General features: G+C 37.8%; 1 protein-coding gene across 1 annotated transcript; it reads right to left on the bottom strand.

The window, feature by feature from the left end:
- Positions 1 to 957: 957 nt before the first annotated feature.
- Positions 958 to 14,502, bottom strand: LOC121961122 (plexin-C1-like). Its single transcript, XM_042510991.1, is given in 18 exon segments — positions 958 to 1,464; positions 2,143 to 2,242; positions 2,521 to 2,688; positions 2,771 to 2,941; positions 3,335 to 3,443; positions 4,553 to 4,732; positions 5,395 to 5,528; positions 5,661 to 5,702; positions 6,108 to 6,183; positions 9,432 to 9,491; positions 9,493 to 9,535; positions 9,746 to 9,911; positions 9,991 to 10,093; positions 10,175 to 10,275; positions 10,763 to 10,897; positions 11,538 to 11,660; positions 13,462 to 14,283; positions 14,286 to 14,502. Coding segments are annotated over 18 exon segments (2,775 nt in total). The 5' UTR covers positions 14,469 to 14,502; the 3' UTR covers positions 958 to 1,405.
- Positions 14,503 to 15,582: the final 1,080 nt, after the last annotated feature.

Here is a 15,582-nt window from a genome sequence, read left to right as displayed (position 1 = left end):
GTTTTTTCTTCAACTAATTATCGATCACAAAGACCTGTTACCTGAATTTATGTTGGGTTTTTTTTCCTGCATACTAAAACCTTGTCCAAACTGTGAAATAGAGATAATACAATTCAAGTTAAAGAAAAAGTAAAACAAACATAGGAGCAATTAACAATAACTTAAATAATAACCAATTTTAGAAATATATTTATACATTCAAGTAAAAGAAAAAAGAAAACCAAACGCAGGAGTAAATAACAATAACTAAAATAACCAACGTTTAGAATTATATTAAGAAATTTAAGTAAAATAAAAAAGAAAACCAAACTCAGGAGTAGTTAACAATGATGAAAATAATAACCAGCGTTTAGAAATATATTTAGAAATGTAAGCAAAATAAAACAGAAAACAGGAGTAATTAACAATAACTAAAATAATAACCAACATTTAGAAATATATTTAGTAATTTAAGTAAAATAAAACCAAACACAGGAGCAATTTACAATAATGTAACAACTTAAACATATAAAAACCATATTCATATATTAAAGTAAAAAAAAGAGGAAAACAAAACAAAACACAGGAGCAATTAACAATAGCTAAATATAAGAAATGCTTAAAAATATATTTATATATTTTAAGTAAAAAAGGGAAACAAATCAAAGGCAGTAACAATAACTAATTAAACATGACAAATCTTTAAAAATATATTTAAATATTTCAAGTAAAAAAAGAAAACCCAATGCAAGAGCAAATACAAGTATTCCATGTTTTAAAAAATAAAAGAAAACCAAACACAGGAGCAAATAACAGTAACTTAACACATTAAACATATTTATGTATATGTTTTATATATATATATATATATATATATATATATATATATATATATATATATATATATATATATATATATATATATATATATATATATATTAGATATATTATATAGATAGATAGATAGATAGACAGATAGATAGATTTTAAAAAAAAACAAGGACATATTTATGGCCCAGAGTGTTGAAAACACTGACCATTTGACTGTAATGTTCCCAGTTTAATTCTAATATACTCTACATACCAGCAGAATGTCATTTTTAAAAACACAAATAATTCTCTGAACCCTGGTTTCTATGCTAGATCACATTTTTGAATTTTATGATCTGGTCTCCAAGATAAAACTGCACCTGAGTTGAACAATATTAAACATGCCAAGAAGATAAAAATCCAAATACTGAGGACCACAAGAAGCCCTTCTAACTCACTTTATAGTTAAGGATGCCTCTCTTGAAATACTTTGGGGACTAAAGAGTGAACTTAACTCCAAGTAACTCACAAGTGGAAAATGGAATCAAAAATTATAAGTTGTTGTGTGTTTGTTGATAATTGTGAAGCAAAATGTTCACCAGGTTTGACGTCATGGTCAGAGATTGTTCCTCTCAGCAGTGAGCCACTTTTGCCAAAGACAGATAATCACCAACACTGAAAGACAAACACAGTCACTGATTTAAAGCAAACAGACAAATAGCATTAATCCATAAAATGGCAACAGAAGGAAAAAGCTATTTTAATTGACCGAGATGGTTTTTTAGAGAAACACTGGCACTTTTGAATCGAAGTTGCAAATGGGCGTTTTTTTTAGATTCAAATTCAACATCTCGATTTTTTTTTACCAGCCGTGACATCATTGCGACTGCTGGTATTTTCACCTTGTGAGTCTGTGTGTTTCATCTAGGCAAAATGTAGTCCTGAAAACATGGAGTACCACTGAAGCAGATTTGAGTACTACGTGTTTAATTGTGTGTGGGCAGATTTTGTGAAGTCCAAGTCCAAGAGGGTTGTTGTCTGAGCGATGGGGGCCAGAAGTATGGGGGGTAGAAGGTAAAGACGCTGTATTGTACCATCACATGATGGTTCCCAGTTCTCTCGGGAATCATCTATATCTTGTTGTCTAATCACTCCAGGTTAGTTCATATTTTTGCACTGCCTACTATTCTTCTGACAACCCTTGTCTGCTGAAAATTGTTAAAATTTATTTAGGTTCAGGTTTTCACATGAACAGCTTGTGTTGAACTGATAGCACTGATGCAATCGATGCAGACTTCATCATACGTATCACAGTCTCTATCACTTTATCAGTCAGCTACCTAAATTACTTACCACAAATAATACAGGGTATCATCATAACACGTATGATCAGAACGACATGATGTAATGAAGATAGAGGCCAGAAGTGTACCGTCTCGTCACCATACATTATCTGGAAAACAACAAAAAACAACACGGCTACAAGAGAAGTGCTTTTTTTTTACAGTGGCATGTCTCAGCAGAGCTGTGGGTTAAAAATGCATTTCCTATCTGTATTACAACAATTTCCAAGTAAACATCACATTTAAAAGCCATAACATGAAAACTTATACACTTAAGAGGACGTTGCATAATCTGGTGCTCTGGCAGCCTTTCGTCCTTTCTACAATCATCATGAAACGTAGGTTTTATTTCTGTATAGTACTGGTGCAGTTTGAAAGAAAGATTTACTTTCAAGTGCTGAAAGGTAGTAACAGATGTTCCTCGAATCTCACAGATGAAAAAGTCAGTGCTGTTACTGTATATCTTTTCTTTCATGATGCAGGGGTATTGTTGTCCTTCCTCAACGCCCCACACTGACAACTCTTTTGGGCTCATCTCCAGTTCGTCTGCTTTTTTCTAAAATGATGAAATAAAACGCTATTGTTTGATGTATTGATGCACAATAATTGTACATTTGTGTTGAAAAAGCATGCATTACCTGTATGGTGATACGCACATCTATTCCCATGTTTGTGGATGTGAAGCGAGTGAATTCTGGGTCTGGATAGTTGGCTATTGTGGAGCAGGCCAAGGTTTCATTGGCTACTCTTAGAAACACTGTGCTGGCAGTAAGCCATTTTTCAGCTGCAGGTGTGTCATAGGTGAGACTCTGCAATGAATACAAAAGAAAGAGAAGATAATTTGGCAATAATTAGGCATGCACAAATCAAACAAAGGGAATACAATGAAAAACATAATACAAAATATATGATTTTCTTGTTTATGTGTGCATTTACTGTGCCATAGTGATTTTACATTCAACTGAATTCTTATTATTGTGACATAAACTGATTAATTAAAGTGACTTAGAAAATTCAGGGAACAACGAAAAACAATTCATTCAGTGATTAATAACAAAATGCTAAATTAATAAAATAATAAATTTTATATAGTATGTCCTTCACTGAATTATGGCAAAGTTAAAATTTCTTTGATTTGTTTTTGCTGAGGCAATTCAATCTTCCACAGCTTTTGACATTAATGTATTGTGACAAATGAAGACCTGAGAGCTGCCGTTTCTTGGAGGTCTGATGTCCTGCAGGGCGTGGCTGTGCACGACTCCTTCCACAAATTCCAGGTGCTTTCCCACGAGTGTGATCGTTCTCCTCCCACTTCAAGACACAGAGCAGCAGTCAATCAGCAAACACGAACACCCACAAAATAATTCGCACACAAAGCCACCATGATATGATGATCAAAACACATCTGTGGCTAACATTTTTAGATACCTTCGTATGAGAACATACATTTAAATCTCTCATTGTGTCTCTCAAGTTTAAGTTCAAGTTCGGGGTAAAACTTATTGTCTTACAACATCAGGTGACAAATGAACATCAGTAGGCCACAGATAATTTATTTATTTTTTTTACATATCAATTGTTTTTTGTAACTTAACAAGCAATCTTGTTGAAAAAAGTTTTACAACAAAGGCAGAGGTGGCACTTTCATTGCTGCATCCTGAAAAAGGAATGGCAAAAGACATTGCTTTTAGGAAGTGACTGTCTCGTCTTTCCTCACGAAATGTCCCTCAACCTGTAACTGTACTTCACTTAATAACACAGGATCTTAATCACCAAGCGTTCTGAAGAGGGAATTTGGCTTTAAAACCCTCTATCACAGTTTTTACGAAGATTCTCACATTTAGCTGTCTTCTTATTTGGGATTTGTTGGAGAACAGAATCTATGCACACGAAAGAGCTCTCTTATGCATATTTTGTGCTGACATGTTTGTGCAGAATATTGGGTTATTGTGCTTTCTACAATTCTACGGTTTGAAATTTGTTCAAATGTAAAGTGCATTATCAATAAAATCAATTATTATTATTATTAATATTATAGGATTTATATTACAATAACATTTTTTATCATTTATTATATTTTAGCAATACTTTCATTTTTAAAAAAACACTATGACCTTCTAAAAATAAACACAACACAATCACTTCAGTTCACATCAGTCAGACTAATGAAAACCATACCATCTGATAATTAGTGGTTGATCAGGCTAGAAAATATCATGGATGGCAGAAATATTAGGTGAAATAGCATTGCCATGGCAACTGCTAAGCATTGACTGCAGCACAGTTACTGCTAGGAATATTTGATCTGAATGAGATCAGATTCCCGTCGCTGTCATCAAAGTATTCTCGGTGGACCCAGTCACATCAAAGTCTGTATGTTAGTGTTGGGAATATAGAAATGCCAACAAATCCAGTCATACCTAATCCAAGTGCTGTTCGGTCTTATTCCAGTGCAGGATGGGGATGAGCGGTAGGTGATTTTGCCATTGCCGTGGCAACTTCCATCTGGGAGGAGAACACAAACTTTGACCACACCTTTAATATCAACACGGGGGATGTGGAACATCAGATTCACACCAGTGTTGTTCCACACAGGAGATCTAATCAAAACACGGGATGAAAGAGAGAGAGAGAGAGACCAGTTAGTCTCAATAAGATCAAGACACGCTTCTTTGAAGGGAACTTGTTAAAGGGTAAGTTAACCCTTAAATCAAAACCTGACATTTCCCTCTTACTTGTAGTGCTATTTATCAGATTGTTTTGATGTAAGTTGTTGCAAGACAATCCACAGACCTTGTTGTGAGGCGTCTCTAGGAACTATTTTCTTCATACCAAACTACACCTGGCAACTTTATAACTGCACAGGAGGAAGCGTGCATCAGCTGACCCTCAGCTTTAGATTCAAGTTGATGCCTGGATACCAAAATGACTGTCTGAGCAATGGTGCTGAGAAGCAAGCTATTTCTTTAAAGGAACAATGCCACACATTGCTGACAAATCAGCAGCTGCTCTACTGACAATGAATGGGTTTGTGACTGGCTGTAAACCCAAAATGAAGTTTATCATCTGGATTTGCTGGCATTTGTGAACCACAACATAAGCCTCATTTGGAGGAGGCATTTTACCTCAAACTAAATCTCCCTGATTATGTTAGTGAAGCAGAACCATAGTTTATTTCAGTTTTTGACTTTAGGAAAGAGCCATGCACATGACATACTGTCAATAATGTCAGACTAGAACAGTCGGTCGTAAGCAGACTCACTCTTGTGGAGTGCAGTCCATGTCCGCCTGGATCCTCACTCTGGTGACTTCACTGAGGTCATAACCTGTCAACACTGCATGGTTTCTACCGTGGAAAGACACCACATCTGGAGTAATGGAGGAGATCTCTGGTCTCTGACAGCAAAACACACACACAGATAATCCATTTTAATGCATGACCTTGTACGGACCTTTTAATATCTACTGAATATGAATGAGGTGAGCATCAGAGGAAGAATGTGTGTGAGATTTGAGGTTCAGACTAACGGAAAAGCTCTTTCCAGAGTCCATCTTTTCGCAAACACTGTCCTGCAGGAGCAAAAGAGAAGAAGACATTACAGAGTTTTACATGATATTCACTGCACAGCTCCCAAGAGCTGATTCAGGACCAGCTTTGGCTAATATTAGCTTAGCTCAAATATTCCAATGACTATAATACGTTTTAGTTACATGTTGTAGGTGTTTGTTTAACATACAGAAATTTAGACATATTTTGGTTTAAAGAGCAGTCGAATTACAGTTGGGTAGGCCCAGTGAACAGTACTCAGCACCTCACCCTGTCTTCATAGTGAGGTGTGAGTCAGTTGGTGCTTAGCTAATTAACAAGCCTATTAACATTAGCTGACAAGATACACCATGTAAGTATTTTTTGGTGCTGCTGGAGGATATATCTGTCCGTAGCTTTTGACAGAAACATAAAGCATGCATAATTACATCCCCCACTGCTTGATTTGTCCAGGAACATCCGTTTTTGCTCCAGCCACATCCAGCCTCAACGCACTGCCGACACCTGAAGAGAAAACACGTTATCAACTATTGTTGCTGATAACAACTGATTATGAATCAAAATGACTTGATACAACACAAAGACCTCAAGATAGTGTCACTGTATATGCTTGCAGATGTCTAAAGTATGCAGCTTTTTCCTTGCCTTTTTATCTTTTAGTTTTCATCTTGCACTATGATTATTCTGCTTGATTTTTCATCTTTTTGGGCGGCAAACATCTGTAGTTTGTTCTATTGGATGTATTTTAAACAGTGCTTCAAAAATGCCTATGAATGTGTGGACTAGGCCTCAATTATTCCATTCCTTTAGAATGGAATAATTGAGGCCTAGTCCACACATAGTGAAAAACTTTTAAGAAGTGTTTTATAATTTCTATAATTTCTTTAGAAATCGTAGATTTTTGTCTCTAAGAAACTACTTCTTTGGTGATTATTTTATTGCTTTCTTCCATCTTTTGCTGAATGTATTTGGTATTTTCTTTTTTTAAATTTTCATGTACAACCTTTCAGGTAATTGTCATTTGTGGGGCAATACATGTTTGTGTGTGCATGTTTAAGTTGTATGCATATGTGTGTTTTATGTCATCCGGATGCCTGTGGTTGAGTTAATAGCAAATATGTTGATCTTCCCTGTCCCAGGTTGATATTTAATAATAAACCTTAAAAAGAAATAAAGCACAAGTCTTCTTGAACAGTGGCTTTTCTTTAAAGGAATTTAGACAGCTGTGCACAGACAAGGTTATATTATTTTTTATATATAACTAGGACCTGGGCTTTTGGTTGGGGATCGGGGATGCAGTGGCCGCATTATTTACACTCTCCCACTACTTTTTCAGAGAAATATCACTTTCACCATCCCATATCATTCTAAAGACCCACTGTCAAACAAGAAATAGCATTACATTAAGATCAGAAAAATATCCTTTAAGTAATCAAAACAGACAAAGAAAGACAACGCAAAGGGGGATGACGCTCATGTCACATGCAGCAGTCCCTCTGTCATCAACATAGCAGGCCTGCAGGAAGAGCACAGTGACCAATTTATCTGATTCTCATTAGGCAGCAGCACTTATTACCTAACATTCGCAGACTTCTAGGTATTATTCACACCTCACCCTTCCCTTCAGACCCAGAAGTAGTCATACCCCTTGATGCGGAGAAGGCCTTCAACAGGAGAGGGCGCACCTGTTCACCATGCTGCAGCATTTTGCCTTCAGAGACAATTTTGTACCTTGGATTCTGTTATCCCCAAGAATCAGTACTCACAAACAGCTACCGCTCGAAGCCTTCCCCCTTTTTTGTGGTACACAACTGGGGTGTCCACTCTCCCGGCTCCTGTTCGCCATTGCCATAGAGCCACTTTTGATGGTTTTGAAAGCGGACAGAGGTTTTTTTGGGAATCCGGCAATAGGGAGCGGAATACAAAGTTTCGCTGTATGATAACGACCTTCTCCTGTATGTATGTATCCCATCTTCTAGTATCCCTAACATCCTATTAGTCTTAAACTCCTTCAACTCATTCTCAGGATACATAAATGTGAATGTTTTCCTGTTAATTGGCCGGCAAACCCAGGCATCGTCCATCCTGTTCCAGCTTTCTAACGAAGGGTTAAAATATCTATGTGTCCTTATTACACACTGTATTTAGTCCTTGCATGAACAAAACTTCATGGCTCTCACAGCAAAAATTGAATTGGACATTCAAAGATGGAGCCACTTGCCTTTATCTTTAGCAGGAGGAATACAAACAATCAAAATGAATGTACTCCCTTGGTATTTATATCTTTTTTAGTGCCTTCCCATCTTCTTACCCGGGTCTGTCTTTAAATCTGTAGATTCTATTTTCTCCCTATTACTATGGGCAGGTAAAAACACTTGAATTTATGAGAACCTGACAGTAGACTTTCAGGTGGACTTGGCTTACTGAACTTCCTGAGTTACTACTGGGCAGCAAACAAACATAAAATTTGATCAGTTTTACTTCCCCTCAGAGCAACTTGGTCTGACTTGAGGCTTACCTGATTATGTCTTCTTCACTGCAGGCTCTGGATTGTGCTACCCTGCCCCTCCCGTATTAACAATGTACAACCAACCCCATCGTCACTGCCACTTCGAAAATATGGGCATAAATAAGGCCACATCTTTAGTGTCTGCCCTTCCCCAATCAACCCCTATTTATAATAACCACCTTTTTACTCAAGCAAAAATTGATCCAAAGTTTATGTCTCCTGCCAGAAAAAGTATGCACTGTTTGAAATACATGTATGTGAATGGGTCTCTTGCCTAGACCAGCTGCAAGCCATTTTTGTACTGCCCAATCCAATTTTTTTGTAGATACCTCCAATGACGTGACTTTGTAAGGACTCACTCCTCTACGTTCCTTCTAATCTTACCTTTCTTTGGCATGGATAATATCTTCCTGGTGGATACCTCCACCTAAAGTCAACCCTACCATCTGCATGCATCTTATTATCAACGACTGAATCAATCATTGAAAAAATTAAAACTGACTGAGAGAATGAGTTGCAAATCACCCTTTTGAGACCAGTTTTGGGCTTTTGCCCAAGAGAAAATATCAAATCATCCTCATCATGTATCTGAGTTCTTTCGTGTCCTCTCTGAGATTGGAAAAAAACTAGTTCTCTATTAGAGGCTGCTCTTAGAGATTCTTTTCTCACTGGCAACCATCGATAAGTTGCTTTGATCAGCTCCCTGCAAGTGAAATCACACAATAGAAGTTTAACCATGTGTGGAAATTGCCTGATATATTTGAGCCCTGTTGCCTGTTTGCCACCCAAAGTACTGCAACAATCCTGGTGTCAATATTGCATAACACAGATTTTTTTGTTTATGTAATTCACTTATATACCCATATCTATGTATATACTGATATCCATTATTTATTTGATATATTTTTATTATTTATTATTATTTTTATCTAGACTTATTTGCTCATTTATTTTTACTCTGTTTTGTGCTGTCTGTTTGTTCTACTTAATTCCCTGTGGAGGAAGCCTGTGGGGAGGATGGGGGTTCTGGGTTAAGAAATCACACTACTGAACAAAAAACGCTGAAAATGCATCATGTTATACCTGTCTGTTCATGTACAACACTTTCTCATTTTCTTCAATAAAAATATTGAAAAACAAAAACCTGGGACTTGAACATTTCATAAGCAATGCTATATCTTCTCTTGAGTACATTAGAAAATGTCTGTCCACTTAGATTTCTGAAAAACATTAGTAGACTCACAGGGCAGAAGTTGGTGGTCCCCTGATGTCAGAGCAGTTGAAGAGCTTAAGTTCATTTACAATTCCGTCGTCCCAAATCTCTCATCCTAACTGTGACGCGCAGCCCTGATGAGTGAAAATAATGCAGGTATTGTCAGAGTCTTGGTCAGAATGCTACGCAACACACATCTGTATGTGATAACAATATATATATGACATGACGAAACATAGATTTGTCAACTTTTCCATTCTATAGGAGTCTTGTGACAGTGTAAATGTAATTGATTTTCAGGTATTTAATTCACAGGATCACTATATTTATCAAAAGTCACTGACCTTCAGCAGGAAGTGCTCTGTTTGAAAGAATGCAGGTGCATTGTGGGAAATTTGGTGGAGGTTTTGTCTGGAGAAAAAACCCACTGGGACTTGATAAGCATTCACAGTTAAAGTTAGACCCTGCCTTCTCGCCCACAGTCAGGTGTGTGTGGATGTTCAGTGTGATCTGAAAAAGGAAGGATGTTGTGTTTACAAGAGACATAACTGACAGTCACAACTGATTACAGCAAAAAGTTTACTTGTACCTGGTCAGTGTCCTTTACAACTTTGTAAGAAACCATTTTGGGTTGAAAATCATCAGGAATAGATAACCAGTCTGTATCTCGGCATTCATCTTGGAATGTGCAACTAGGAGGAGAAAAAAAAAATGTGTTTTAACCCAATTTGTAGTTGTTTAAAGGGGTCAACTACAGACGTCGTTTCTCAGACCTTCTTTTAGAGCCGCACCAGACGCAGTACGGATCCTGTGCAGACCAACAGTCCTCCACATTTGTGTATGTGCTGCACTGTGACACAGGCACACGCTTCATCTGGAACAAACAAACACAGCAGCTGAGAAACACTCAAATATAAAATGACATTGTGGCATGTAAATCTGACCAAACATCTCCACTTCTGTTCCTGAGGTATGGTGTGGAGAAATAGCCATAAAAGTATTTTTACATTATGATGTCACAGTAAAGTTGACTTTTGCTCTTTCGCATAGAAAATGTCACTTTGTCATTGTATCCTACTTGACATGGTGGAAAATTTTGTCGCAGTAGGCATATGAATTTTTGAGTAATTACCAAAAACATGTTTTTCAAAGTCACAATGACTTTGACCTTTACCCACCAAATTCTACTCAGTTCATTTAGGTGAACAGTTGTGCCACATTTAAAGTAATTCCCTCTAGGTGTTCTTCCGTTGCTTTCACAAGAACAGGACCAGCGTGAAATCTGAAAACTTAACTCCTCCAGCCACGGCTGTTAGCAAAAATTCACTGTCTTAAAGGTGATACAAGTACAATCCACCTACCTGGTTTTGAAATGGCAAGTACACATGTTTAAGACCAACTTGATCCAGATGTATTTTGGGAAACACTTTGCGATCATCATTGGCCCTGTAGAGCACTGTCGGACAGGTGGCCTGATAGTTCTTGTCCACAGCAAGCTGACAACAAAAATGTAGCTTTGTTATGTTTCTGACAGGCTGAGCTGCTGTCTTCCAGTTTTAAGTCCAAGGAAAAGCTGAAGTGGAAATAAGGATTTTTAAAGAACTGACTGAAAACGTCATTTTGAAACTTTCACACCACTGAAACTGTTTCGATCTATAAGAATATTATATGCTTCCTCTCAAAAGCAGCCATAAACCCTAGCAACCTCTACTTGTACCTAACCACATTTCCAAGCTTACACAGCTACATTTCCTGACACAAATAAACTGTGATGCAACTCTGCTTAAGATGTCTGTTTTCATTTTATTAAAGGTGGCAGAATGCAGTTCATTTTTAACCAAGAGTTCCTCATTATTTTGAAGGCTCCAGGAAGTTTTATCAGTATAATTCAAAAATGCCCCCTGCACTTACAAAGTAGTTACTGGAATTGAAATGGTAACAGAAGCATTCTAGCTTCTTACATGTTTATCTTTTTATTTTTTTTTATCTATATCACATGACAAAGCAGTTAGCTGGTGAAAAATGAAATTTTCCACATCACTTTAACTGAGTTTCTTTGTTTACTATTTAATAAGTTGAACAAAATGGGTTTTCAATGATAAATATAATGCACATGGTGTAACTTTTTGTACACACCTTAATGAGCTGCCCATCTCCTGTCCCGATGAAGAAAACCATCCAGGCCCTCTGTCTCACTGCCAGCACAGAGGTCATGCTGTTCTGCCTGAAGAGAACTGCCTTTGGCTTCAGAGTCTTTGGCTGAGAAATAAAAGCACGTTGATCATAAGATTAGGATCCAATAGGTATTTATGGATTCCTGAACAAGTATTGGAAGTATCAAGGGTCCTTGCAATAGCTTATGATTACTCAGAGCTTACTAAGCCAAAGGTGAGTGACTTGAGATCATGAATTATTTATTTTTCATTAATTATTTCATTGTACCTCTGAATCTGAGGTGCAACAGGTGCACATGCATTACACAGTATCAACTAAAAAATAGAATTTATGACAATGCTGCACATGACACTGGCGATACTGACACCCTTTCCACCTTCAAATCCCATCTGAGAACACACCTTTTCAAGATGGCATATTTGGTCTGATTTAATAGGACAGACACATCGAGAATTGCACTGATGATAACTTTATGTTATTTTGTTTTATTTGTTACATTATATAGACACATTGCTGTTTGTTTTTAACTCTTTCTCATAAGGCATCCTCCAGTGCTTTGAAAGGTGCCTACAGATTAAAATACATTATTCTCATTCTCATTATAATTCTTCTATTATTATTATTATTGTTGTTGTTGTTAAGAAGACCACATTTGACCAGGTCCAGATCAAAAACGACTACAATAAAACTTGACAAATCTGGACTAGATTATCCCATTATACAAAATCTGAAAATGTGTTTTAAATAATATTTAGCCTTTAACGAATAATCTAGTCCAGATTGACAAAAAAATAAGTATGGCAGTTTTTGATCGGAACATGGTCCAATGTGGTTTATATGTGAAAAACATATTCAAGTCTCCCTTTTTTTTTTTGCATTGCCACAAATAGAATAAAGGTTCCACAAATCCGAAACTGTGTTCTAAATCATATTCAGCCTCTATGAGATAATCTGGTTCAGATATCTAGCATGTTTTCACAACAGCAAGAGGGGAAATAAGCCAAGGATTGGTTGCCCAGCAATGTAAATTACATTTACCCTAAATGGGAAGCTAACTTCAGCATTGTTAATTTATGATTCAATATTTTTTCTGTTTACTTGTATCCTGTCTATCATGTCCAATGACTAAAGCAACTTTACACCTAGATAGTTTGCTTACCATTAATAATGCTTATTTATATGATTAACTTGATCTGGGATTTTAATTGGTTAAAATTCAAGAAAACGTAATCAGTGTCGCTAAACAAATGATTTTTTAAGGTATTTAGTCTCGGTTTTTTGGTGTGATTTTAAATTAGTGCCCTAGCATGGTTTTTCTAGCTTCACATATCTTAAAACAATTTATAATCTGTTACTAGAATATGAAAAATACAGATTATTATAATTATTATTGTTATCATAGTAGCAGTATTAGAGGTAGTATTAGTAGGCCTAAAATAACGACTTTATTATTGTTAGCCACAGACATGGACTAACTGCATCTTGCTCCCCAGAGTGGAAGATTTTGCCAGTGCATGAAATAAATTCCTTTGATTAGTTTCTACTTTAGAAACTTTATTGACACCACAGAATAATAACAGTGATTTGCCTCGGATGAAATCGAAGCAGGGCAGTTAGGCTGGGGCAAATCCGCCTATGATAAGAAAAAAATCTCTCTGGATGAGAGATGGAGATGGATTCATCGCCAAATTCATGAAAAAAACTCATCTTAAGTCTGGCAAAAACTGAGAAGTGACTTCCCTCCTTTATATTTTACTGATCAGACGCTGTGGCGCTGAAAGTTAAAGCCGCTGTTTGCCAGTGTAACTGCGATGCGCAGGAAAACACTGAAATAACAACATGCGCAATCACTTAAAAGTAGTTTATTCATTAAACAAGGACCTACCGACACCGTCGTTCTGCTTTGACGACAAACACTGCAGAAGTCTGGATCGTCATCGGGGCCTCCGGTGAGATCCGGGCTGATGTCAAACAGCACCAGCTTGGTGTTGGTTTCTCCTCCGTCCACACTGAACACGCCGCTCCACAGCACCGGTGGCCCACCCGGGATCACGGAGGAGGCGAGCAGTCTGCTGCCCTTACCACCATCAGAGACACTGAGAGTCGCGCCCCGCAGAGACCTGAGAGTGTCCCTCTTGCCCCCTTTGCTCTCGAGCCATATGAGACGGACTCTGTTGCTTTTGTCCTTTGGGGGGAGGTTGGAGAAAAGATAAATGATTAAATCGGCCTGAAATCCATCCACGAACTCCACACTGTCTTCGGGAGTGATAGAAGTTGTAAATGAGTCACCAACATTGGAAAATATTTGTCCTTTCTGCCTGTCATTCGTATTATGAAGGAACACGGCTTCTGTAACCGCGGGGCAGGTGGTTTTTGTAGATTTGCCTTTGATTAGCTCTATGGCACTCAGAATATAAGTCTGAGTACTTTCCTCCTCAACATCCACCAAGAAACCGACGGACGCGCTGCTGCGCCATGGGGATCCCACGGAGGTGTGCTCCTTGAACAGTACATTTGAAATGTTGTTCAGGTCCAGCACCTCGCAGTAACCGCACTCGATCACACCGCAGCTGATCAGTTTGTCCTCCTTAACAAACGGCAACAAAATGTTGACGCTGAAAGTTGCTTTTCCCTCGTCTGTCTCAGAAACCCGATTAAACTGCGGATTAAAAGTATGCCCATCCTTCAAGATTCCTCTCTGGGTCACACAGTCTGGACCAGAGTCAGGTCGTGGCTCAGCTGGTACAGCTTCTCCTCTGTAGCGATGTAAAGCGTGTTGGAGGCCACGGCGAAGTGGCGGATGTCTCCATCAAAAGTGAAGTCTCCATACTCCTCCAGGCACCGGGCCGCTTCTCCCCTGAGGATCAAAAGCAGAGCAGACAGCAGGATCATCTTGATGTGAAAGAGAAACGCTCACACATCGACGGTCTTCGTGGCACTGCGCTCTGCTCCACAGTGTGGTGCGTAAAAGCGCAGCGCGCGTCTGTTAAAAGGAGAAGTGCTGAGAGTGGGAGGGAGCGCGCCCAGCGAACCCGAAAACTGTCAGTTTTTAATAATTTCTGTATAATGATTTTGTAGCCTCGATGTTTTCACTCAACTGCAATCTGTCCCGTTGTTTCCAAGTTTTAAACAAAGCCTACAAAGTTTTTCCGTCAAACCACATAACCCGTGTATGCAGCGATGACTTCCAGACGATGACCGCCCTGAGCTGACTAGAAAGCCTCTGAGGAATACACTTTCATCGGTTCACATGAAATTCACCAAAAGAAGAACCAAGAAGTAGAGACAAGTAACTCCAATTCACAATAAGGCTGCACGTAGCTCTGATTTGCCCGCTGGTATGTGAGTATGGTCTCTACCATCATGAAAGGGAATTTGAGTTATTTTAATTGAATGTTTGATGCTCATGCAGCATCAAGAGTGACTATTGGCTACAGTATGACTGAGCAGCGGTAACAGCATTTTCAAGTCAGCAACATTTTAAATATGCAATTTGCAGCCTTCTGCATGTTTAAGCTAATGTTCAGCTACAGTGGTAACTAGAGATGTTAGGGTTAAATCTAGTGTCAGCTTTGGGACGTTGTTTCTTCTAGTTGTGGACTGTAACTGACCAAACAGCTGAACGTTTAGGGCATGCTTTGTGATTGACCTACAACGAACTTTGACTTGATTAATCTGTAAAGCACGAAATGTGCTATATAAATAAATCCCCCTTGCTTTTTTTGGTCTTGTTTAATTTAATTTTATTTATTTTGATGTTTTTTTTTGTCGTGCTTACATGCTTAATATTCCCTATTTTATGCGGTCTATAAATATTACAATTAAAATTGTGGACTTTATTGAGCTGGTAGCATACATACCTTGCATACTGCCCTAATAACAACGAGCTAAATTACAAAAAACACTACAATAACATTAAAACTGTCGGTAACATTATGTGTGGAATATGCATATATATTTTAACACATATTTTCACAAAGCCTGTTGTAGGCTTCCCTGTTGTGGC

Source organism: Plectropomus leopardus, chromosome 22 (assembly GCF_008729295.1).
Source record: "Plectropomus leopardus isolate mb chromosome 22, YSFRI_Pleo_2.0, whole genome shotgun sequence".
Taxonomy (NCBI): Eukaryota; Metazoa; Chordata; class Actinopteri; order Perciformes; family Serranidae; genus Plectropomus; species Plectropomus leopardus.
This window is presented reverse-complemented; position numbering and strand designations above follow the sequence as displayed.